The 26156-nt window shown below is 48.6% G+C and overlaps 1 protein-coding gene across 1 annotated transcript in view; it reads right to left on the bottom strand.

Moving 5' to 3' along the window:
- LOC145349660 (disintegrin and metalloproteinase domain-containing protein 23-like) overlaps positions 1–26156 on the bottom strand; it is a 121317-nt gene that overhangs the window by 81165 nt on the left and 13996 nt on the right. Inside the window, exons 3-4 of the mRNA XM_080198184.1 lie at positions 17677–17753; positions 2178–2241 (exon numbers count right to left, since the gene is read on the bottom strand). Of these exons, the coding sequence (XP_080054310.1) occupies positions 2178–2241; positions 17677–17753 (141 nt within the window). The remainder of the gene's footprint in view (positions 1–2177; positions 2242–17676; positions 17754–26156) is intronic.

The raw sequence follows: 26156 nt of genomic DNA, 5'->3' as shown, positions 1-26156 counted from the left end.
CCCCGTGCCTGCATGGGTTTCCTCCAGTTTCCTCCCACAGTCCAAAAAATGTGCAAGTTAAGTGGATTAGCCATGCTAAATTGTCCCATACTGTCCCAAAATGTGTAAATTAGGGATGTTAGTGGGATAAATACTTGGGGTTACATGGATAGAGCCTGGGTAAAATCGTAGAATCCTACAGTGCAGAAGGAGGCCATTCAGCCCATTGAGTCTGCACTGACCACAATCCCACCCAGGCCCTAACCCCACAATCCCATACATTTACCCTAGCTAGTCCCCCGACACTAAGGGAGAATTTAGCACAGCCAATGCACCTAACCTGCACATCCTTGGACTGTGGGAGGAAACCCATGCAGACACAGGGAGAACGTGCAAACTCCACACAGACAGTGACCCAAGCCAGGAATCGAACCCAGGTCCCTGGCGCTGTGAGGCAGCAGTGCTGGTCACTGTGCCACCGTGCTGTTCCACTTTGAAGGCACTTCAGAGGTTCTCCTCGAGGAGCCACAGCAGAACATACACACACGCAAACATGCATGCACACACACATGCATGCACACGCACACACACACACACCCCGCCCCACCCCCCAAAACAGCTGTTGAAGCCAGTGGAGGGGCAGTGGGATGGTCAACGTAAAATCTCAAAAGTGGGATTGACTGATTTGAGTTGGGTAGAATGATTACGGAAAGAAATCCCACAACACCAGTTTAGAGTCCAAACAGGTTTATTTGTAGCAAAAGCCGCAAGCTTTCGGGACAGCCTGTCCCTTCGTCAGGTGGCCAGCCTCCTGACGAAGGGACAGGCTGTCCCGAAAGCTTGCGGCTTTTGCTACAAATAAACCTGTTTGGACTCTAAACTGGTGTTGTGGGATTTCTTTCTGTTCTACCCCAGTCCAACGCCGGCATCTCCACATCATGACTAGAATGATTCCACCACAGGAGGGGGCCTGGCACGTCCATGCCAGCCCTCTGTGAGAACAACTCCACCCATCCCACTCCCCACAGGATCAGAGAACGGTGACACCACTGGAGGAGGCCATTCAGCCACCATGTGGGGTAAGGAGCCAATGTGGGTCAATAGAGTTCTGATCCACATCAGCCATGGTCAAATAGATTGACAAAATAGGCCAAGGGAGCTGAACATTAGATTTTTAAATGAATGTTCCCGGCACAAATTGTGTGTATATATGTGTGTGCGTGTGTGTGTGTGTGTGTGTATTTGTGTGTGTGTGTGTATTTGTGTGTGTGTGTGTGTGTATTTGTGTGTGTATTTGTGTGTGTATTTGTGTGTGTATTTGTGTGTGTGTGTGTGTGTATTTGTGTGTGTGTGTGTGTGTATTTGTGTGTGTGTGTGTGTGTATTTGTGTGTGTGTGTGTGTGTGTATTTGTGTGTGTGTGTGTGTGTGTGTGTGTATTTGTGTGTGTGTGTGTGTGTGTGTGTGTATTTGTGTGTGTGTGTGTGTGTGTGTGTATTTGTGTGTGTGTGTGTGTGTATTTGTGTGTGTGTGTGTGTGTGTGTATTTGTGTGTGTGTGTGTGTGTGTGTATTTGTGTGTGTGTGTGTGTGTGTATTTGTGTGTGTGTGTGTGTGTGTGTATTTGTGTGTGTGTGTGTGTGTGTGTATTTGTGTGTGTGTGTGTGTGTGTGTATTTGTGTGTGTGTGTGTGTATTTGTGTGTGTGTGTGTGTGTGTGTGTGTGTGTATTTGTGTGTGTGTGTGTGTGTGTGCATACATGTGTTTGTGTGTGAATGTGTCTGTTAGTGTGTGTGCACGCACGTGTGTGTGTGTGCGCGCGTGTTCGTGTTCTTTTTACTCATTTGTGGGACATGGGCATCGCTGGCTGGGCCAGCATTTATTGCCCATCCCTAGTTGCCCCTGAGAAGGTGGTGATGAGCTGCCTTCTTGAATCGCTGCAGTCCACGTGCTGGGGGACGACCCACAATGCCGTTAGGGAGGGATTTCCAGGATTTTGACCCAGCGACTGTAAAGGAACGGCGGTATATTTCTGAGTCAGGATAGTGAGTGACTTGGAGGGGAACTTGCAGGCGGTCGCAGGTTTGTGTGCGAAACCGCAGCCCAAACTGATGTGGGTGCCTCATTGTAGCCTGTTAAATCCCAACCCTTCTCCGGGAGAGTTTTTCCCTACCCAAATAATCGAATTAAAGCCCGGCCTTACCTTGGAAAAGAAGGTCTTTTGTTTCTCAAAGTGTATTTCTTTGTACTTGGAGGACAGCAGGTTACTGTTGGGGTGGAGAAAGGAAACCACAGGTTAGTGGACACGGAAATCGCGGAATGCGTCACCTCCCTCAGCGTTGCCCATGGTACCCGGGGGTCCTCAGAGCTTTATAGCAGCCCACCGCTCTGCCTGATTTCATTACAATGGACTCGGAAAAAATTTAAAAACACAGGCGTAAATGTTAATTTTAAATTGATACCGAGATTCAGATCATACCTTTAATAGTCTCAGGATGTCCCTCAGAATTTACAATTAATCCTCGTGGGAGAAACCAGAACTGGCGAGGCGGGAGGAAGGCTGTCACTGTTTAAAAAATAACAGCCTCCTCCCCCCCCACCCCCACCATTTAAGACAGAGACGAGGAAAAATTTTTTTCTCAGAAGGAGCCATGAGTCTCTTCCTCAAAAGGCAGTGAAAACGGAGGACGGAATTTTACCACCGTTCGTGCCGGCGGACTTTTCCCATCCCACCGAACGGACATTTGGCTGGCCACCAATTTCTCTGACATCGCTGCAGCGGGAGAGTGGCGTGAACGGCCGGTGAGACTGCGTGCAGAGTCTTTGAACGTTTTTAAGGCAGAGCTAGATAGCTTTTCAATTAATAAGGGGGTGGGGGGTGGGGGGGGTGGGGATGAAGGGTTAGCAGGGAGGGGGGGGTCAGCAGGAAAGTGGGGCTTGAGATTACAACTGGATCAGCCTGCAATCTTACCGAACGGCAGAGCAGGCTCGAAGGGCCGAATGGCTCCTAATTCATACGCTCGTTTGTACTTTTTAAATTATCCTTGTAACCATTGAGCGATACCGTACAGAAAGAGGACCCCAACATCACAGGTTCAATTCCCACACTGGCTGAGGTGATTCATGAAGGCCTCGCCTTCTTGGGCGGCACGGTGTCACTGTGGTTAGCACTGTGCTGCCTCAGAGAACCGGGGACCGAGATCGATTCCCGGCTTGGGTCACTGTCCGTGCGGAGTTTGCACATTCTCCCCATCTCTGCATGGGTTTCCTCCGGCTGCTCCAGTTTCCTCCCAAAATCTGAAAGACGTGCTGGTTAGGTGCATTAGCCGTGCTAAATCCTCCCTCAGTGAACCCGAACAGGCGCCAGAGTGTGGCGACTAGGGGATTTTCACAGTTACTTCATTGCAGTGTTAATGTAAGCCTACTTGTGATGTTAGCAAATAAACATTTTTTAAAAAGCCTTTAGCTTGCCACTCGCATGTGATGACTACCCTCCCCCTCAGGTTAAATAACCACTAGTCAGTTCTTCCCCCTTAAAGGGGACAGCAACCCATGTTCATCTGGGACTATGGCAGAGCACAGATGGAGATCATTCAATCCATCTTGTCTGTACTAGCTCTTTGAGAGAGCTACATAGACGACTGGATCCATAACCCTGCACTTACCCCACAACAGTGTAATTCCCCCATTTTAGTTGAGTTTGAAACTAAAACCCTTTCCAAGGTTATTAGTGTCACAAGCAGGCTTACATTAACACTGCAATGAAGTTACTGTGAAAATCCCCTAGTCACCACACTCCATCACCTATACAGATACTCAAAATAGCACGGTCAATGTACCTCACCAGCACATCTTTTGGACTGTGGGAGGAAGCCGGAGCAGCTCCACGCAGACACGGGGAGAATGTGTGGACTCTGCACAGTGAGCCAAGCTAGGAATTGAACCCAGGTCCCTGGCGCTGTGGGTCAGCAGTGTTAACCACTGTGCCACCGTGCTGTCAATACTGCTATTGAGCTTGTTTCCACCAATCTTTCAGGCAATGTACCACAGTGCACTATGCAAAAAAAAAGATTTTTCCCAATTACTTTAAACCTATGTCCTCCACCTTCTGCCACTGCCAATATTTCTTTTTCCCTACTCCATCTAACCCCTTTGTGATTTTCTCACTGTAACACTTTGAATCAGGCAGTTGAGGTGGGCCTATTAGAATATGAACTCCCTGATAAAGGGCCAATCAGGGAGCCTCTTGCTTTGTATCTAACCAGGCGTGTCAGTTCCTCTGGGACTCTGAGTGTAGAGCGCTCACTGAAATCACTCCGTATGCTGTTGTCAGACTGGTAAATAAAGGGATTTTGGTGGAGGGATTTCTGCCTCCTAGGACTTACTGAAGTCACACCCCCACCGAATCTCCCCTTAACCTTCCTGGCTTGAAGGGAAACTTCCCAGATGTCCCAGCCTGCCACAGACTTCAAACCCCTCAACCAGGCCCCATTCAGTGATTCTGTCCTGCACCCGCTCAGGACTGGACACCAGCAATTTATGAAGGTTTACCGTGGATACCTTCCTTTTGTAACCCTATTGTGTTATAAACGGGCCACTTTTGTTTTGCAAAGAGCTTTACTGACTTGCTCATTACTTTTCAAAGTTTATGTATCACAAGTAGGCTTACATTAACGCTGCAATGAAGTTACTGTGAAAATTCGCTGCTCGCCACACTCCGGCACCTGTTCAGATACACTGAGGGAGAATTTAGCAGCGCGTAATAGCCCATTCAACTCAACCAGCCCACACTAACATTTATCCTCCCCGCTTTTTGCATCTGTTCTTGCTTTACAGGGAGTGCAGGCAAGGCAGGGACTGACGTACGAGGACAGGTTGAGTTGGTTAGGGTTGTATTCGCCGGGGTTTAGTAGTATGAACTGGGCCTGGGCGTCTCGTGAGGCAGCAGGCTCCTGACACAATTGAACCATCCCAGGCTGACAGGGCACTGCAGCGCTGGGTGAGTGCTGCACTGCCGATTCTCCACCTATCAGTCCAGACTTTACACTGGAGGCCCTGTCAACTCCCTCCATTGGACATAAAAGATCCCGTTATTTAGAGGAAGAGCAGAGGGGATCTCCCCAGCATCCTTGCCAATCTGCAGCCCTCAACAAACACCTCCAGAATACCTGGGGTGGGATTTTCCTGTTCCCCCCCTCCCCCCGTCACAGCATGTCTTCTGGCAGTGGAGGTGGCCAGCGACAGGCTGTTCCTGTCCCACAGATGGCTTTGCCTGGCTTCACTCTGCACCCTCTGTCGCTGCGAATGTGCCACAGAGGCTGCGGGGGGGGGACGGTGTCACCATTGGCAGAACCAGAAGATCCCGCTAGCAGGAAGGGCCAGAACATTTCGGCCCCCGGGTCATTACAGGGCAGCATGGTGACACGGCGGTTAGTTCTGCTGCTTCACAGCTCCAGGGACCTGGATTCAATTCTGGTCTCGGGTCACTGTCTGTGTGGAGTTTGCACATTCCCCCCGTGTCTGCGTGGGTTTCTTCCGGATGCTCTGGTTTCCTCCCACACTCCAAAGATGTGCAGGTTAGGTTAATTGGCCATGCTAAATTGCCCCTTAGTGTCAGGAGGTTACGGGGTTAGGGCCCGGGAGTGATTGTTGTCAGTGGAGGTACGATGGGCATCACAGCACCAGAGACCCAGGTTCAATTCCTGGCTCAGGTCACTGTTTGTGTGGAGTTTGCACATTCTCCCCATGTCTGCGTGGGTATCCTCCAGGTGCTCCGATTTCCTCCCACAGTCCAAAGATGTGCGGGTTAGATGGATTGGCCAAGCTAAAATTGCCGCTTAGTGTCAAGGGGAACTAGCTCAGGTAAATGCATGGGAGTTATGGGGATAGGGATTGTGGTCGGTGCAGACTCGATGGGCTGAATGGCCTCCTTCTGCACTGTAGGGATTCTAATTCTATTGGTGAGGAACACATTCTACTTGATTGCACCAAGCAGGCAAAGGAAGTAATTCTGAGCGTGGACGATTTGAAAACCCTTTCAATTAATAGTCCCCAGGATGAGAAAACTCCTCCCCGATATATATATGAAACTGACCGACCGCCAGCTATATCCCCAAGGAGCAATTATGAACTGCAGCTTAACGAATGGTGCACTGGGCAGACACTGCACACAGGTCCATTACTGTCACACGCACACCACTATACGCTTGTTTCAATTTGCCCAGTGGAGGACAAGTTCACCAGACTCAACTCAGAACTCCGCCAGCCATTGTGGCACTGCCAAGTTAAACTTTATTTATTCACGTCACTAGTAGGCTTACAATAACGCTGCAAAGAAGTTCCTGTGAAAATATCCGAGTCGCCACACTCCTTGACAGCTTCAAGTTTTTAGGTGTGCAGATTACCAACAACCTGTCCTGGTCCCTCAATGCCGACACTATAGTTAAGAAAGCCACCAACGCCTCTACTTTCTCAGAAGATGAAGGAAATTTGGCATGTCTGCTACGACACTCACCAACTTTTACAGATGCACCATAGAAAGCATTCTTCCTGGCTCTATCACAGCTTGGTATGGCTCCTGCTGTGTCCAAAAACACAAGAAACTACAAAAGTAGCCCAATCCATCACACAAACAAGCCTCCCATCTATTGACTCTGTCTACACTTCCCGTTGGCTCAGAAAAGCAGCCACCATAATCAAGGACCCCAGCACCCCGGACATTCTCTCTTCCACCTTCTTCCGTCGGGCAAAAGATACAAAAGTCTGAGGTCACGTGCCAACCGACTCAAGGACAGCTTCTTCCCTGCTGCTATCAGACTATTGAATGGGTCTACTATATATTAAGTTGCTCTTTCTCTACACCCTAGCTATGACTCTAGCACTATATTCTGCACCCTCTCCTTTCGTTCCCCATGAACGGTATGCTACGTCTATATAGCATACAAGAAACAATACTTTTCCTTGTGTACATGTGACAATAATAAATCAAATCAAATCCGGTGCCAGTTTGGGAACACTGAGGAAGAATTTAGCAAGGCCAATGCACCTAACCTGCATATCTTTTGGATGTGAGAGAAAACCGGAGGAAACCCATGCAGACATGGGGAGAATGTGCAGACTCTGCACAGTGATCCGAGGAATTGAACGTGGCTCCCTGGCACTGTGAGGCAGCAGTGCTAACTACTGAAGCACCCAGTGTGCAGATGGTAACACTCTGGCCTCTGAGTCTGAGTGCGATGGGATCCAGCCCCACTCCAGAGGCCTCAACACATCAGACAGGCCGACACGCCTTTGAGGCCAACCTCTGGCTAAAAGGTAAAATCAGGATCTTGCCCATCCTCTGATCTTGCTTGTGATGTCGTTTCAAAGGATCACAGCACCCTGGGCCGGGATTTTCCAGCTGGATCCACTGGTGGAATCTTCTGGGTCATGTTAAGGGCAAACACACCCCCCCCCCCCCCCACTTCCTTCCTTCCTTCCTTTCTGTGGTGGACAGTTTGAACAAGGGGAAACCCCGTTCAGAGTGGTGGGACTGGAAGACTCAATCGCCAGCCTATGGCATGCACTGTCTCCTCCATTGCAAAATAGGGAAAGAAACTCCACCCCTGCCAACCAGAGTTGATATTGAATAACTTTTTTGTTTCTGTCTTCACGGAGGAGGACGTGAATACTTTGCCGGGTGTTAGCGATGGAAAGGTGATAGGACTGGAGGGTCTTAATGACATTACTGTTACTAGAGAGGCGGTGCTCGACAGACTGGAGGGGCTGATTGTGGACAAGTCCCCAGGACCGGATGGAATGCATCCGAGGGTTCTGAAGGAAATGGCGGAGGTGATAGTGGATGCCTTGGTGGTTATTTTCCAGACGTCGCTGGATTCCGGGGAAGTGCCGGATGATTGGAAAACGACTAATGTTACGCCGTTGTTTAAGAAGGGTGCCAGATAAAAGGCGGGGAATTATAGGCCGGTTAGTTTAACGTCTGTGGCAGGTAAAATGTTAGAATCTGTCATTAAGGAGGAAATTGCGAGGCATCTTGAAGGGAATTGCTTGATAGAGCAGACGCAGCACGGTTTCATTAAAGGGAAGTCGTGTCTGACAAATTTACTGGAGTTCTATGAGGATGTGTCTAGGGCGGTGGATAGAAGAGAGCCGGTGGATGTGGTCTTTCTAGATTTTCAGAAGGCATTTGACAAAGTACCTCACAAGAGGTTATTGCAGAAGGTCGAGGGACATGGAGTTGGGGGTAGGGTGTTAGCGTGGATAGAGGATTGGTTGTCAAATAGGAGGCAGAGAGTGGGGGTCAATGGGTGCTATTCGGATTGGCGGATGGTGACTAGTGGAGCGCCCCAGGGATCGGTGCTGGGGCCTCAGCTTTTTACCATTTATATAGATGATCTGGAGGAGGGAACCGAGTGTAGGGTGTCGAAATTTGCTGATGACACCAAGATTGGGGGAAAAGGCAAATTGTGCGGAGGGTGTGGAGAGTCTGCAGAAGGATCTAGATAGGCTGGGCGAATGGGCCAGGAAATGGCAAATGGAATTTAATGTTGGCAAGTGTGAGGTGGTCCACTTTGGTAGGAATAATGGTAGGAAGGATTATTACTTACGGGGCGAAAAACTGCAGCAGGCGACGGTGCAGAGGGACCTCGGGGTCCTTGTGCATGAGTCCCAAAAACCCAGCTTGCAGGTGCAGCAGGTGGTCAGGAAGGCGAATGGGATGCTGGCCTTCATAGCGAAGGGGATTGAATATAAAAGTAGGGAGGTCTTGCTGCAGCTGTATAGGGCATTGGTGAGGCTGCAGCTGGAGTACTGTGTGCAGTTTTGGGCGCCACACCTGCGCAAAGATATTTTGGCCTTGGAGGGAGTGCAGAGGAGGTTTACTAGGCTGATACCGGAGTTGAGGGGGTTCAGCTATGAGGAGAGGCTGAATAAACTGGGCTTGTACTCGTTAGAGTTTAGAAGAATGAGGGGAGATCTCATTGAGACGTATAAGATGATGAATGGGATGGATAGGATAGAGGTGGAGAGACTCTTCCCACTCAAAAAAGACAGTAGGACAAGGGGGCACAGCCTCAAGATAAAGGGGGGGCAGTTTAGAACGGAGTTGAGGAGGAACTTCTTCACTCAAAGGGTGGTGAATCTCTGGAATTCTCTGCCTGTTGAAGTGGTGGAGGCTGCCTCGCTAAATATTTTTAAGACGCGGGTTGATGGGTTTTTGATAAGAGAGGGGATTAAGGGTTATGGGGAGAGGGCGGGAAAGTGGAACTGAGCAGCGACAGATCAGCCATGATCTTATTGAATGGCGGGGCAGGCTCGAGGGGCTAGATGGCCTACTCCTGCTCCTATTTCTTATATATTCACCCCTCAAACTCCATCACCAGATCATGTTGCTGCTGGGATCTTGCTGTGCACAAAGCAGCTGCTGTCTCTACCCTTCAAGGATAGGGTTGGTGGTAAAGCACTTGAGGGAAGCCACCCCCCACCCCAAGGGCAGCTCCTTAAAGGCTCCTTCCTCAGTCCAATACCGCAATGACAAAGCGGATTTTGTGTGCCAAACTCTTGCCTTCTGAGGTAGTGCCACTGCCAGCGTGAGCCAAGATTAACAGGATACGGAGCGCCGGATGGTGCCAGCTTGGCGCCACTCCCTCAGCTTTTTCACACTTGCAAAGGATTCCTCAGCCACTGCGGAGAGCGGGAAGGCAGGTGACAGCAACAGAACCAGCTGTGTCCCTTCAGGCGATGCTAACTCCCCTCAGCACTGCCAGGTTCAGTCACAACTACCCATCTAAAAATAATCAGGACACCAGCAAAGGGACTTGTCCTCAGAGCACGCCGAGGATGTATTTTTGGACTGATTTTTTTAAATATGTACATACGCTGCGAGGTGAAAAGCTAAAATAGAAACTGGTGGAAGCGAAATCTCCCGAGGAGCAGAATCTGAGCCAAAGCAATCTGTGAAAGCAGGCAGCCATTCCGGGAATGAAGCCTCTCGCAAAGAGAGGAGCAGGGGTCTTGTGAACTATTCCAAGGCCCCTCTCGGCAGTGCCAACTGGAATTCTTCTCAGCTGCAGTTCTGTGACTGTGTGAGCGAGTGCAGCACCATTACACAAACAGCTCACGGGTCTTTCACTCAATTTATCTGAGAGGCCAGAGGCTATTATACCATTTTGTCTTGTATCCCTTTACAGCTTAATCATAGAATCCTTACAGCGCAAAAGGAGGCCATTTGGCCCATTGAGCCTGTGCCGACAATAATCCCACCCAAACCCTATCCCCGTAACCCCACATATTTACCCTGCTAATCCCCCTGAGAATTTATCATGGCCAATCCATCTAACCTGCTCATCTTTGGACATTAAGGGACAACTTAGCATGGTTAATCTCCCTAACCTGAACATTTTGGGCACCAAGGGACAATTTAGCATGACCAATCTACCTGAGCTGCACACCTTTGGACACTAAGGGACAATCTAGCATGGCCAATCCACCTAACCTGCATCACAGGGACAATTTAGCATGGGCTATACACCTAGCCCACACGTTTTTGGTCGCTAACGCACAATTTAGCATAGCCAATCCACCTAACCTGCACACCTTTGGACTCTCAGGGGCAATTTAGCATGGCCAATCCACCTAATCTGCACATCTTGAGACTGTGGGAGGAAATCAAAGCACCCGGAGGAAACTCTACAGTCACCCAAGGCCGGGTCCCTGGCACTGTGAGCAGCACTGCTAACCACTGTGCTCCTGTTCCGCCAATCCCAAGCTCTTCTTCTTGACTAATTGATAGTCAAGGTCGGATTATTTCTTGTCGATCCTAACTCTGCATTTAGCTTCTCCCAAAGTAGTGCAATGCCAACTTCGGGAGGTAGAAGCGGCCTTAGTTTGAAAAAACTGCACCTCTGACATTGCAGCACTCCCTCAGTGCTGCACTGAGTGTCAGTATCTGTATGAAGTGGAAGTGAACCCATAACCCTGAGTCAAAAGAGTTGCTGATTAGACAATAGGCCCCTGAATAGTGCAAGGAATGGGGGTGGCATAGGCGGAGGGTGTGTTTGTGTGTGTGGCTCTGCAGGAGGTTGGACATGCAGGATGGTTGGGGGGGTGGGTGGTCCTGTCGATTTTAGCAGCAAGGCCTCATTGTCAGGGAAAGCTGAGGGATTGGAGGGGATTGTCGTAGATACTGGTCCCGTTGTAATTTGATTTATTATTGTCACATGCACTGGGATACAGTGAAAAGTATTATTTCTTGCGCACTATACAGACAAAGCATACCAAACTTACAGAAGGAAAGAAGGTGCAGAATGTAATGTTATAGTCATTGTTAGGGTGTAGAGAAAGATCAACTAAATATATGATGGATCCATTCAAAAGTCTGACAGCAGCAGAGAAGAAGCTGTTCTTGAGTCGGTTGGTTTGTGACCTCAGACTTTTGTGTCTTTTTCCCAATGGGAAAAGGTGGAAGAGAGAATGTCTGAGGTGTGGGGTCCTTGATTATGCTGGCTGCTTTTCCAAGAAGTGCAGACAGAGTCAATGGATGGGAGGCTGGTTTTCATTCACAACACTTTACAATTTTGTGCTGTCTTGGTCAGAGCAGGATCCACACCAAGCTGTGATACAACCAGAAAGGATGCTTTCTATGGTGCATCTGTAAAAATCAGTCAGAATCGTAGCTGACATGCTGAATTTCAAAGAACAAAACAGCACAGGAACAGGCCCTTCCACCCTCTAAGCCTGCACCAATCATGATGCCTGCCTAAACTAAAACCCTATGCACGTACGGAGTCCCTATCCTTCCATTCCCATCGTATACATGTATTTGTCTAATTGCCCCTTAAATGGCACGATCATACCTGCTCCCTCCACCTCCTCAGGCAGTGCGTTCCAGATATTCACCACCCTCTGTGTAAAAACACTTGCCTCGCACATCTTCTCTAAACCTTTACCCATGCACCTTTAAACTATGTCCCCCAGTACTTGACTTCTCTACCCTATCCCCCTTCCCCACCCTCGCCTCTCCCCAGCCTGTGTTGGCAACCTTCTGAAGTTGACGCAGATGCAACTGGCAAACACCGGCTCTTTTCCCTCCTTACAGATGCTGCCAGACCCGCTGAGATTTTCCAGCGTTTCCTCTTTTGGCGGCCGCACCTGATTGGAAGGTGACTTGACTGCTGGTGGCGTGCGTTTACTGAGACTCTCGCTCTGTCACATCATGGGCACTAGTGCCAAAGGTAACCTCCCATCCCTGGGAGGAGCAGAAACTCCTAACAAAGCCATGCCCTCTGTTGGCAAGGCCTCAGAGGTGACAGCCCGGGGCACAGATCAGCAAACTCCACTAACTCAACTTCCAAATCATAGCCAGAGTCAGGGAGTGGGGGGAAAAAATGAAATCAATCCCAGCCCGGAGTTATTGCATCAAATTAATTGGATGTAGTCGTCCGCGTAAAGATGACACGATTCCCTCCCCACCACCACCCCCCACCCCGATTCCTCCACCCCAGGGGTTCCCTGATCCTGTGCAGCCAATTATGCTTCTCTCTGTGGGTGCCTGTAATGCTCGATGGGTTGTTTGTTCTGTGTGAGGAGAGCCAAGGGAATGGAGATGACTCTGAGCAGTCTGCATATTACAATGTCCCAACCCTTAATGGCATCAGTGCACTCACCCAGCCCCTCGGGAATATTTTCCTCTCCTTTGCAACATTTTCAGTAAGAACTCCCCTCCCAGAGCCCTGCCCAAGAAGCTACAAAGGGTGGTGAATGAAGCCCAGTCCATCACGCAAACCAGCCTCCCATCCATTGACTCTGTCTACACTTCCCACTGCCTCGGAAAAGCAGCCAGCATAATTAAGGACCCCACACACCCCAGATATTCTCTCTTCCATCAGGAAAAGGGTACAAATGTCTGAGGTCACGTACCAACCAACTCAAGAACAGCTTCTTCCTTGCTGCCATCAGATATTTGAATGGACCTACCTCGTATTAAGTTGATCTTTCTCTACACCCTAGCTATAACTGTAACACTACATTCTGCAGTCTCTCATTTCATTCTCAATGAACAGTATGCTTATGTATAGCCAGCAAGAATCAATACTTTTCACTGTATACTAATTCATGTAACAATAATAAATCTCATAGAAACCCTGAAGTGCAGAAAGAGGCCATTCAGCCCATCAAGTCTGCACCGACCACCATCCCACCCAGGCTCTACCCCCAAACCTCTGCATACTTACCCATTAATCCCTCTAACCTACACATCTCAGGACACTAAGGGCAATTTTTATCATGGCCAATCCACCTAACCCGCACTTCTTTGGACTGTGGGGGGAAAACCAGAGCACCCAAAGAAACCCATGCAGACACAGGAAGAATGTGCAAACTCCATACAGACAGCGACCCAAGCCAGGAATCGAACCTAGGTCCCTGGAACTGTGAAGCAGCAGTGCTAACCACTGTGCTACCGTGCTGCCCCATTCCTCAAATCAAATACAAAAGTCTGAGGTCACGTATAAAGCAACTCAAGAACAGCTTCTTCCCTGCTGTATCAGATTTTTGAATGGACCTACCTCGCATTAAGTTGATCTTTCTCTACACCCTAGCTATGGTTGTAAAACTACATTTTGCGCACTCTGCTTTCCTTCTCTATGAATGATATGCTTTGTATAGCAGACAAGAAGAAATACTTTTCACTATATCCCAATACATGTGACAATAATAAATCAAATCAAACACATCAAATCAAACCCTTTACCCTCCCTGTCCCTTTATGATGGAGACAAAGAATACATTATGAAGATATTTCCAAGGTGTGGGTGCTTCACTTAAGATAGCGGTGAGCAAGCCATCTGGCTTCTGAGTGTGGCCAGGATGGAGCCTGTCACCAGGTTGGCCCCACCGTCCTGGTCGGGGGGGTTGTGCTGGTCAGGAGCGTGGTGAACCTCAGTGAAACAGCACCCCCCCCACCAACTCCCCACCCTCCGAAAGCCATTCATCCCATTGTGCCTGTGCCACATCCAGTTGTTACAGAGCAGGAGGAGGCCATTTGGCCCATATTGTTTGCCACGGCTCCCCAGACAAGCATTAGTTCCATTCCTCTGCCTTTTCCCCCTATTTTCAAAGTTTATTTATTAGCATCACAAGTAGGCTTACATTAACACTGCAATGAAGTTACTGTGACAATCCCCTGGTTGCCACACTCTGGTGCCTGTTCGGGTACACTGAGGGAGAATTTAGCATGGCCAATGCATCTAACCAGCACATCTTGCGGACTGTGGGAGGAAACCTTATCGAGACAGATCGGATTTTCGGGATTTGACAGGGTAGATGCTGAGAGGTTGTTTCCCTTTGTGGGAGAGTCTGGGAGCAGAGGGCATCATCTCAGAGTAAGGAATCACCCATTTAACACAGAGATGAGGAGGAACTTCTCCTCTCAGAGGGTAGTGAATTGGTAGAATTCTTTACCGCAGAGGGCTGCAGAGGCTGGGTCATTGAGATGTTCAGTAAGGGAATCAAAGATTATGGGGATAAAACAGAAAAATGGAGTTGGGGACTATCACATCAGATCAGTCACAATCGCATTGAATGGTGGAACAGGACCAATGGGCTGAGTGGTCTACCGCTGCTCCTACATCTAATGGTCTGCACTGGCTGGATGATGGCCATGTTATCTTCTGTACAGCAAATTGTCTACAGGGTCATGACCTCCCGAGCGTCCATATTTCTGACAGAGGGGCACCTTGATTTGATTTATTATTGTCACATGTATACAGTGAAAAGTATTGTTTCTTGTGCACTATACAGGCAAAGCATACCATTCATAGAAAAGGAAAGGAGTGCAGAATGTAGTGTTACAGTCATAACTAAGGTATAGAGAAAGATCAACTAAATAACGCAAGGTAAATCCATTCAAAAGTCTGACAGCAGCAGGGTAGAAGCTGTTCTTGAGTTAGTTGGTACGTGACCTCAGGCTTTCATATCTTTTTCCCGATGGGAGAAAGTGGGAGAGAGAATGTCAGGGGTACGTGGGGTCCTTGATTACGCTGGCTGCTTTTCCAAAGCAGTGGGAAGTGTAAACAGAGTCAATGGATGGGAGGCTGGTTTGTGTGATGGACTGGGCTATATTTACAACCCTTCATAGTTTCTTGTGGCACAGCAGGAGCCGTGATAGATCCAGAAAGGATGCTTTCTATGGTGCACCTGTAAAAGTTGCTGAGAGTTGTAGCGGACATGCTGAATTTCCTTAGCCTCCTGAGAAAGTAGAGGTGAAGATGGCAGAGGTGTGATGGATACTTGACAGCCGCTGATGTCCCTCACCTCTGGAGGCTGACCATTTGGACAGATGTTGACAGAGGCAAGCAGAAACAGATGGCTCAAGTTGCCCAGACACGAGGCCAGAGGTCAGCAAATCATCACAGACAAATCTCCTTGGCTGGAGCCGGGGCCTCCCTTCCCTCCCCTCCCCTCCCCTCACATCGCCCTCAACGAGAGCGAATGGAATGCCACATTCAGGAGGTGGGAGGTAAGTGAGGTCAGCACTATCGTTTTGTGACTCTCCCCCCACAGCCCCCCCAGGAGTTTAAATAACAGTTTCTGTCAATCGCGGCACTGTAGGCAGTGAGGTTTGGTAACAATTAGCAATGCAGGCACACTGAGGTGGAAATAAACACCACCTTCTAAAAGCAGTCTGCTCCTGACGTTCATTATTTCCTCAGCCTTAGTTGGTCTTCTGGCCTGTTCTTGCACAGAGGGTACTTGTACTGCATTTCAAGGTACAATTCCAGCTCTCAAATGCACCCCACAACACAGAAAGGCAGACGAATCTCAGGCAAGTTGGGCACTGCGTCTGCCTGGGGTTCAGTCATTATTTGTATTTTGTCCGAAGACGTGCAGGTTAGGTGGATTGGCCATGACAAATTGCCCCTTAGTGTCCAAAGGTGTGTGGGTTAGTGGGTTAAATGTTTGTATTGAATGGCACGGCAGGGGCCTGGTGGCCCACTCTTTTCAGCTGGATGAAGCAGTAGAAGATGGAGTGAGTGTAAAATTTACACTGAGGGGTTAAAATCAGGGCAAAGTGGCTGTCTTGTTTTCTGCAAGAGGTCACGGCTAAAATTAGCTCCAATTCACCCACACAGATTTACTCTTAAATCTCCCACCAAACATAAAAATCCGTGTAAACAGAGGTGGGCAGATTCTTTTCCAAAGGAAGCGTGGAGGCTCTTTATCATAAATTCCCTCTTTAAATATGAAAATTAAAAGTCAACAATCAACTGACCATCATTGATGCACATTAAGCACAGCGAGTCTATCAACAGGGAATTCTGAAGCTCTTCAATATTTAATGTTGCTCAAACTGAAGTAATTAAAACTCATTCCAACAACAAAACAGAGCTGGGGTCACCAAGAAAGAACATATATTTTCTAGAAGGCTTTTTAAAAAAAACACACCATACCCCAGAAAGAAAATGGCCGCCATCCCTAACTCTACTATGGGAACGGGAGTAGGCCGTTAAGGCTCCTTAGGCCTGCTCCGGCACTCAACAAATCATGCCTTATCTTCTATCTCAATCACATGTTATTGCCCCAACTCTATATCTTGCCTCTCGCTACTGTAATGTTCGGGGCAGAGGTCCCTCCACCAAAATCCCTTCATTTACAATTCCAGCCTCCCATCCACTGACTCTGTCTACACTTTCCACTGCCAGAGGAACTGACACCATAGAGTCTCCACAGTGCAGAAGAGGCCATTCAGTCCATCGAGTCTGCACTGACAATAATCCCACCCAGGCTTTATCCCAGTAACCTCACATATTTACCCTGCTAATCCCCCTGACATTAAGGGGCAATTTAGCATGGCCTAACCTAAACATCTTTGGACACTCAGGGGTAATTTATGATGGCCGATCCACCTAATCTGAACATCTTTGGACAATAAGGTGTAATTTAGCATGAAGAATCCACCTAAACTGCACAGCTTTGGACACTAAGGGGTTTAGCATTGCCAATCCACCTAGCCCACACATCTTGGGACACTGTGGGACAATTTCCCATGGCCAATCCACCTAACCTACACATTCTGGGACACTAAGGGACAACTTATCATGGCCAATCCACCTAACCTACACATTCTGGGACACTAAGGGACAATTTCCCATGGCCAATCCACCTAACCTACAGATCTTTGGACTATGAGAGGAAACCGGAGCACCCAGAGGAAATCCATACAGTCAGGGAGGATGTGCAAACTCCGCACAGTGACCCAAGGCCGGAATCAAACCCAGATCCCTGATGCTGTGAGGCAGCAGTGCTAACCACTCTACTACCATGAGATTAATGTAGCTGTTTCTAGGTGCTGGCTTTGTGCAAACTGGCTCCGGCATTACGATGGGGTCTATACCTCACTAATAACTCAATGTCGGAGAGATGCTTTGGAACATCCGAAGAACGTGGAAGGCACAGTATAAATACAAGCTCTTTCTTGCTTATACCTGACGAGGCTGGTTGTGCTGGAACTCTGTCCCAGAGGTCAGAGTTCAGTCCACGCTCCACTCTCGCCAAGGGCAAGTCCTGCGATTAAAAAACTCTCCCAACAGAACCTCACATGATCCATAGCCCGTTGATTCTCACCGGTCTTCAGTAAGTGAGAAGAAGGAACCACTAACTACCCCCACCGCACCCCAGACCATTTTCAGATAAAAATCAACACTTACTGGTTCAGTGTAACATCTAGGATAAATGTGGACCCGAAAGCTTCGACCTGGAAGCTTGCATGTGTAAGGTGGACAGCCTGTGGAAGTAAGTCAGAGAGACGAGGGTTAATAACACTTCATGAGACATAAACAACAACTGCAGTATAGTTTCCAATTGAGTGTCACATTTTAAAAAATGTTTATGTATTAGAGTCACAAATACATTAACACTGCAATGAAGTTACCGTGAAAATCCCCTGGTTGCCACACTCTGGCACCTGTTTGGGTACACAGAGAGAATTTAGCACGGCCAATGCACCTAACCAGCGTGTCTTTCAGACTGTGGGAGGAAACCGGAGCACCTGGAGGAATCATAGAATGGTTACAGTGTAGGAGGAGGCCATTCAGCCCATTGAGTGTGCACTGACTACAATCCCACCCTATCCCTGTAACCCCATGTAGTTATCCTGCTAGTCCTCCTGATACTAAGGGACAATTTAGCACGGCCAATCCACCTAATTCCCCGCCCCCATCTTTGAGCTGTGGGAGGAAACCGGAGCACCCGGAGGAAACCCACGCAGACACAGGGAGAATAAGCAGACTCCACACAGACAGTGCCCAAGAACGAAATCAAACCCAGGTCCCTGGCGCTGTGAGGCAGCAATGCTAACCACTGTGCCACCCTGAAGGGTAATGGAGAAAGGGGACTAATTGGAAAACACTTCCCAAAGAGGTGGCACAGATATGACAGGCTAAACAGCCTCCTTGTGTTCTATATCATTCAATGACTACAGTCCCGTGGCTAGAACGGGTTCAATGAGTAGAGTGACCCCCTCTTATTGTGAACTGTTTAATAAATCACACTGTGAAACACGCTGTGAAGAATTTCACCCACCTGGTCTATTTATTGATTAATGCTTTAATTTTTAACCAATAAGTTTCAGTTTTTTCTCCAAGTTTAAAGTTTATTTATTAGAGCCTGGATTAGAGGGTATGAGCTATAAGGAGAGGCTGGACAAAACTAGGGTTGATTTCTCTGGAATGACAGAGACTGAGGGGAGACCTCAGATAGAAGTCTAGAAAATTATGAGAGGCACGGATAGGGTTGACAGAGGGGCAAATTTTCCTATTCTGTCTGCCGCGGGAATCGTAGCGGGGAAGGGAGACGAACCGCGGAACGGTTCGCTGACCTCGGGTGGAATTTTCTAGTTTCGGGGTGGAAAATCCCATTCAGAATCTTTATCCCCCAGCACTGAAATATCTAATACTAGGGGGCACGGACTTAAGGTGAGAGGTGGGGGGGGAAGTTCGAAGGTGATGTGACGGGCAAGTTTTTTTTTACACAGAGGGTGGTAGGTGTTTGGAACACACTGCCAGAGTGGAGGCAGATACAATAGGGGCTTTTGATAAGCACAGGAAGAGAAGGATATGGACCAAGGAATTGGTTAATTTGGTGTCATGTTCAGCACCACATCATGGGCTGAAGGGCCTGTACTGTTCTGTGTTCCAATAGAGCATTTCAGTGCCAACAATAAACCCTTCATTTCAAATACTTGGTCACTGCCATGGATAGTCAGATGCTCTTTCCTAGGGGAGAAAAAGGCAAGTACTACGGGACATAGGTTGGAGGTGCATGGGGAAAAGTTTAGAGGAGATGTGCGAGGCCAGTTTTTGTTTTACACAGATGGTGGTGAATGTTTAGAATGCGCTGGCCAGGGAGATGGTGGGAGCAGGTATGATAACAGCAGTTAATGGGCAATTAGACAAATCCATGAATAAGATGGGAATGGAAGAATAGGGACTCCGTAAGTACACATGATTTTAGTTCAGGCAGGCATCATGATTGGCATAGGCTTAGAGGGCCGAATGGCCTGTTCCTGTGTTATACTGGTTTTTGTCCATCTATTTGAGAGTGAGGTTCCCTAAGAACAGAACGAGTCATTTCGACTTAAGCAACAGCACGAATCAGGCACCAAATATCTGGCAGCCCCCACGTGACACTTATCCCAACTTTCACTAAGAGAAAGGCAAAATACTGCCAATGCCGGAATCGGAAACAGAAAATGCTGGAAAATCTCGGCAGGCCCGACAGCATCTGTGGAGAGATGTCCCTTCATCAGAGCTGTGAGGAAGGATCATCCGGACTTGAAACATTAGCTCTCTTCCTTCTCGGTGCCTCCGCCACCCTTGGCCTTCCGAGGCGGGAGAGGTCATGCGTTTGGAAGGTGTGGTTGGGGGAGCTTTGACCTGTTGCTGCAAATTATCTTACACATCGAGGGAGTGAATGTTTAAGGCGGTGGGTGGGACACATCCCCATTTCTGACCTTACGATGGAGGGAAGTTGAGTGGTGAACCATTTGGTTGGAGGCTACACTGAGGAATGCCTGCATCGATGGGCTGTGGTTGGGATGATTGACATTCAGCAATCACATCTTCCTTTGTGCTGTGTATGACTCCAACCAGAGGAGAGTCCTCATTTCAACACCCCGCACCACCACCTCCACCACCACCGCCCCATCCTCCCCTCCACCCCCAGCGATTCTAGTTTTGCGGGGGCTCCTTGATGCCCCATTGGTCAAATGCTGCCTTTGTCAAGGGCTGTCACTCTCAACTCTTGTGTTCAGCTCTTTTGTCCACATTTGAACCAAAGCTGTAACGAGGTCAGGAGCTGAGTGGACCAGGTTGAACCCAAACTGAGCATCAGTGAGCAGGTTATAGTTTCACATTCATTCATGGGACATGGGCGTCGCTAGCTGGGTCAGCATTTATTGCCCATCTCTAGTTACCTGAGGACTGGTGAGAGTCCACCACATTGCTGTGGTTCTGGAGTCACATGTAGGCCAGACCAGGTGAGGACTACAGATTTCCTTCCCTAAAGTACATTAGGGAACCAGAAGGGTTTTTCCGACAATTGCAATGGTTTCATGGTCATTTGTGGATTCTTAGTTCCAGATGTTTTTAAATTGGATTCAAATTTCACCTTGGTGGGATTCGAACCCCGAGTGCCCAGAACACTCCAAAGTTTTACTGGCTACGCTACATTGTCAGGAGGATTTGTAGGGTAGGTAAGTGGGATTATGGGGTTAGGGCCTGGGTGGGATTGTGGTCAGCGCAGGCTCGATGAGGCAAATGGCCTCTTTCTGTAATAAGGGTTCTACGATTCTATTTGCTAATTTTTTGGATTAATAGCCCAGCGATTATATCACTAGGTCATCATAGACAGTCATAGAAACCTTACAGTGCATTCAGCCCATCGAATCTGCCCTGACAACAATCCCACCCAGGCCCTATCCAAATAATCCCAACTATTTACCCTGATAATCCCTCTAACCTACACATCCCGGGACACTAAGGGGCAATTTAGTATGGTATCTAACCTGCACATGTTTAGACAACAACAGAAATCTGTCCAATTTTCCATGTTGTTGTGTAGGAGGCAGTGTTGGAGCTGAGCAGCCTGGCTAAGGGCACGGCTCGTTCTGCAACACAACAGCCAGGATGTTGTCAGCCTTGGCATTACCCAGTGCCTTCAGCCGTTTCTTGACGTTATGGGGAGTGAGTCAAATTGGCCAGAAACCAGCATCTGTGATGCTGAGGGCCTCAGGAGAAGGCCCAGATGGATCAGCCACCCAGCACTTCTGGCTGACGAAGGCTGCAAACACGTTGCCTTAGACTCCCTGGTCATGGCGAAAGGGGGTGTTAATGTCACATCTCATCACATCAGTCCGTGCTCCTCCCAATTTATTGTTTCTGAAGTACAGCCACTGTTGTGTTTATTACTCACAAGTAGGCTTACATTAACACGGCAATGAAGTTGCTGTTAGGCTCCAGTCTGAACTCTGGGCTGGCAGGGGATGGGGAAAGAGGGCACAGTGGGGTTAGTAATAGTTAAAATTCCACCCTCTGATCCCACTGCCTTCCTGCCATATCCCAATCTCAACCTACTCTCGTGAGCATTTATCACGGGACATCCTCAGGCCAGCTTTGGGGTCCTTCTATAAATGTGCCAAGTTGGGACCTGATGATGAAATCAGCTTTCACCAGAGGCCTGAGGCAAGCGGGTGGTCCTTCAGCCCCTTTCCGCCATTTAATTAAATTATGACTGAACAGTAGCTGATCTACTGGGGCGGCACAGTGGCTAGCACTGCTGCCTCACAGTGCCAGGGACCCAGGTTCGTACCCAGCTTAGGTCACTATCTGTGTGGAGGCTGCACATTCTCCCCGTGTCTGCGTGGGTTTCCTCCAGGTGTTCCAGTTTCCTCCCACAGTCTGAAAGACATGCTGCTTAGGTGCGTTGGCCATGTTAAATTCTCCCTCAGTGTACTCGAACAGGCGCCGGGGTGTGGCGACTAGGGGATTTTCACAGTAACTTCATTGCAGTGTTAATGTAAACCAACTTTTGACACTGATAAGTAAATGTAAAAACTACCTCAACTCCACATTGCCCAATAGGTTCTGTAATCCTCACCACACAAAAACTCCTAGCTCAAACCCGCAGTCCTTTGACCCTTGACCTCAGCAGCTTTCTGAGGCAGAGACTCCCAGATTTCCATTGCTCTGGACGTGAATAAGTGTTTCCTGGCCCTCCCCCTGAATGACATCCACCTCCGACCCCACAACCCCTGTGTTCAGACTCCCTCACCCTCGGTAATAACTTCACCTGTTTGTGAAACGTGCGGGGTATCATTTTGCGCAGGTTTGAAGTTTATTACGCACAAGTAGGCTTACATTAACACTGCAATGAAGTTGCTGTGAAAATCCCCTAGTCACCACACTCTGGCGCCTGTTCAGATACACTCAGGGAGAATTTAGCATAGCCATAGCACCCAACCAGCACGTCTTTCAGTCTGTGGGAGGAAACCGGAGCACCCAGAGGAAACCCACGCAGACACAGGTGCCAGACTTGTCCCGTCTCACTCCCCACCAAGGCTTGTAAAATCCTGCCCGAAGCCAATGGAAAATGCTGGTAAAATTCCAGCCAGGGAGAATGTGCAGACTCCGCACAGACACTGAACCAAGCTGGGAATCAAACCCGGGTCCTTGGCAATGACAACGCTAACCACTGTGCCACCGTGTCACGATGTGGGTATGCCGGCGTTGGACTGGCGTAAACACAGTAAAAAGTCTGACAACACCAGGTTTTAGTCCAACCTATTTATTTGATAATATACTCACAAGCTTTCGAGGGACACCCTCTTCGTCAGGCGAATGGAGAGTTCTGGCCTCAGACAGAGCATATAAAGCACAGACAGTTTAGAGATTACTGATTAGAATGCGAATCTTTACATTATCAGCCACTTCAGGTCTTGAACAGCAGGTTAGGTGTAAAGATTCGCATTCTAATCAGTAATCTCTAAACTGTCTGTGCTTTATATGCTCTGTCTGAGGCCAGAACTCTCCATTCGCCTGACGAAGAGGGTGTCCCTCGAAAGCTTGTGAGTATATTATCAAATAAATAGGTTGGACTAAAACCTGGTGTTGTCAGACTTTCCACCGTGTCACTACAGGGTTTGTACCCAAGGAAATTGGCCAAATCATGAAACCAAGATTGTTCAGAATGTTCAGACAATTGGGGGGGGTGGTGGGATCTTATAGAGATTTATAAAACTCCAACAGTAGATGCAGGAAGGATGTTTCCAATGGTGAGGATGCCCAGATCCAGGCGGCATGGTAGCACAGTGGTTAGCACTGCCACTTCACAGCTCCAGGGTCCTGGGTTCAACTCCCAGCTCGGGTCACCGTCTGCGTGGAGTTTGCACATTCTCCTCATGTCTGCGTGGGTTTCCTCCAATTTCCTCCCACAGTCCAAAGATGTGCGGGTTAGGTTGATTGGCTATGCTAAGAAATTCTCCAGGGATGTGTAGGTTAGAGGGATTAGTGGGTATAATATGTAGGGATATGTGGGTAGGGCCTGGGTGGGATTGTGTTCGGTGCAGACTCGATGGGCCGAAGGGCCTCTTTATGACTCAGGGTAGACCATTTAGGGCAGTGATGTGGTGAGCCTGTGGTATTCATTACCACAGGAAGTAGTTGATTCCAAAATATTGAATGTATTCAAATGGCAGCTGGATATAGCACATGGGGCGAATGGGATCAAAGGTTATGGGGAGAAAGCAGGATTAGACTAGTGAGTTGGACAATCAGTTATGATCGTAATGAGCGGTACAGTAGGCTCCTCCTATCTTCAGTGTTTCTATGAATTAGGTAGGCAGCGGGACTCAAAGCCATGGAGAGAAACCCCAATGGATTTCTAGTCCATCACCTTAACCGCTTGGCTACATGCAGGAATTATCTACCCTATCAAATGTTTTATTCATTCTGAACACTCAGTGAGATTCCCCCTCAATCCTCAGTATTCCAGGGATATAGAATCCGACTGGATGCGACTGCTCCTTCTCGTTTAATTCTTTAGTCCCGGGGGGTGGGGGGGTGCCATCAACGACAGGCTGCCAGCTGTGAGAAACTATTCCTCCTGTTGTTCTCTGAATTCCATGGGGAAAGTGAAGTCATTACAAACACAGCGTCTGCCTCGCAGCCCAGTCACACATTGACACCTGTTGTTGATGGTCTCTGCAGCAGCCCGGAAGGTTCCAGCAGGTGTCACTGGCAGTGTGTGTCTAAACCAGGGCCACATGCCAACCTACCTGGGCAGGCATTTTCTTTTCTAAACCCCAAACTCACCCCAACAATGCCAGGGCAACCAGACCCCTTTGTGTGTCCACCATCAACAAAACCCTCTGATCAACTTATTTGTAGGTGGCACAATGGTTGGCATTGCTGCCTCTCAGTGCCAGGGACCTGGTTTCAACTCCTGCCTTCGATGACTGACTGTGTGGAGTTTGCACATTCTCCCCATGTCTGCGTGGGTTTCTTCCAAATGCTCCGGTTTCCTCCCACACTCCAAAGATGTGCAGGTTAGGTGGATTGGCTATGCTAAAGTTGCCCCTTAGTGTCCAAAGATGTGCAGGTTAGATGGGATTAATCATGGTAAATGTGCAGGGATAGGGTGGGGAAAATGGCCTGGGTAAGATGCTCTATCAGGGAGCTGGTGCATAGACGATGGGCTGAATGGCCTCTTCTGCACTATAGGGATTCTATGACTCTCTCTGGCCACAGCTGATTCACAGTGCGTACCAAAGCACTGGGAAAGGGCAACAGGTTTCCGTTCACAAGATTGAACATGAACGCCGGAATTCTCCAATGTCCTACCAACACCCCCCCCCCCCCTCCGCGCCAAGGCTGCTGCCAGCAAGAACGGAGGATCCCACGCACGGATGAGGTCGGAGAATCCCAGCCCAAGAATGACACTGCTTTTGTCCTGAGGCTGAATGGCCTCAGTCAGCTGAGTCCCAGACTCAGGAACTTTCTTTTTAACTTCAAACCTTCAGTAACATACTGGCCCCGCAGACAGGGTGATAGAGCGAGAGCAAGCGGGCGGGCACAGGCGGGCACGCAAGAATGAAAGACAGAGAGCTTCCTGAGAGCAAACTGGCTGCCCCATTCCATACTAACACAAGTGGCTGCACTTCATTTGAAGTCCCTCATCCGATATAAAGAGCTTTAGGATTTCCTGAAGGATGTTATACACACGGAGGTTATTTATTTTTCAGGCAGGTTCTACTTCGGATTGGAATGGGAGGGGGGCATTCCCTTCCTCCATTCTAACATGGCTGATCGATCTTCTACTGGCCTTGGTTTCCTTATCCACAACACCCTTTACCCAAACAAAGATCTACCATTCGCAGTTTGGAAATTTTCAATTGACCCTTAGCCTGAGGGTTTTCTTTTGGTGGGAGGGTGGAAAATTCTGCAGCCAAATTTCCCTTAGACTTTCTGTAAGGTGGGGCAGAATTTTCCCAGGAATCGTAGCAGGTGGGATAGAACATTTGGTGGACCATGAAAAAGCTCTGTTGACCCGGGTGGGAATTTCCGACCTTGGGGTGAGCGTGTCCAGAAAATCGCGCCTCGTGGTGTCTCCTAATTTTACCACCGAACACTCTGGTTCTAATTTTGAGGTTCTGTTCCCTTGTTCCCTCTTATCGGCTCAATCAAATCGCTCCTCAGTCTGCTGGATTTGAAAGAATACAGGCTGAATAATTTGACCTTATTCCCATCACCCTGTTGAATGTGCGTTCCCTCCAAGGCCTATCTGTCCTTCCTGAGGTGCGGTGGCCAGAACTCTCAACTCCAGATAGTGGTAACCCAGGCAGCCAAGGTGATTAAGAAGGCATACGTCATCTTGCCTTCATTGGCCGGGGCATTGAGTTCAGGAGTTGGGAAATCAGGTTGCAGGTATATAAAACCTTTGTTAGGCCACATTTGGAGCAGTGCGCGCAGTTCTGGTCACCACACTACCAGAAGGATGTGGGAGCTTTGGAGAGAGAATACAAAGAAGGTTCACCAGGACATTGCCCAGTTCTCAAAAGCGTTGGCTATGAGAAGAGATTGAATAAAATCTTTGGGCAGCACGGTGGCACTGCTGCCTCACACTGCCAGGGACC

This window comes from Carcharhinus amblyrhynchos, chromosome 11 (assembly GCF_965287045.1).
Source record: "Carcharhinus amblyrhynchos chromosome 11, sCarAmb.v2.hapA, whole genome shotgun sequence".
Lineage (NCBI taxonomy): Eukaryota > Metazoa > Chordata > Chondrichthyes > Carcharhiniformes > Carcharhinidae > Carcharhinus > Carcharhinus amblyrhynchos.
The sequence above is the reverse complement of the archived record's forward strand: the minus strand, read 5'-3'. Positions and strand labels throughout refer to the sequence as shown.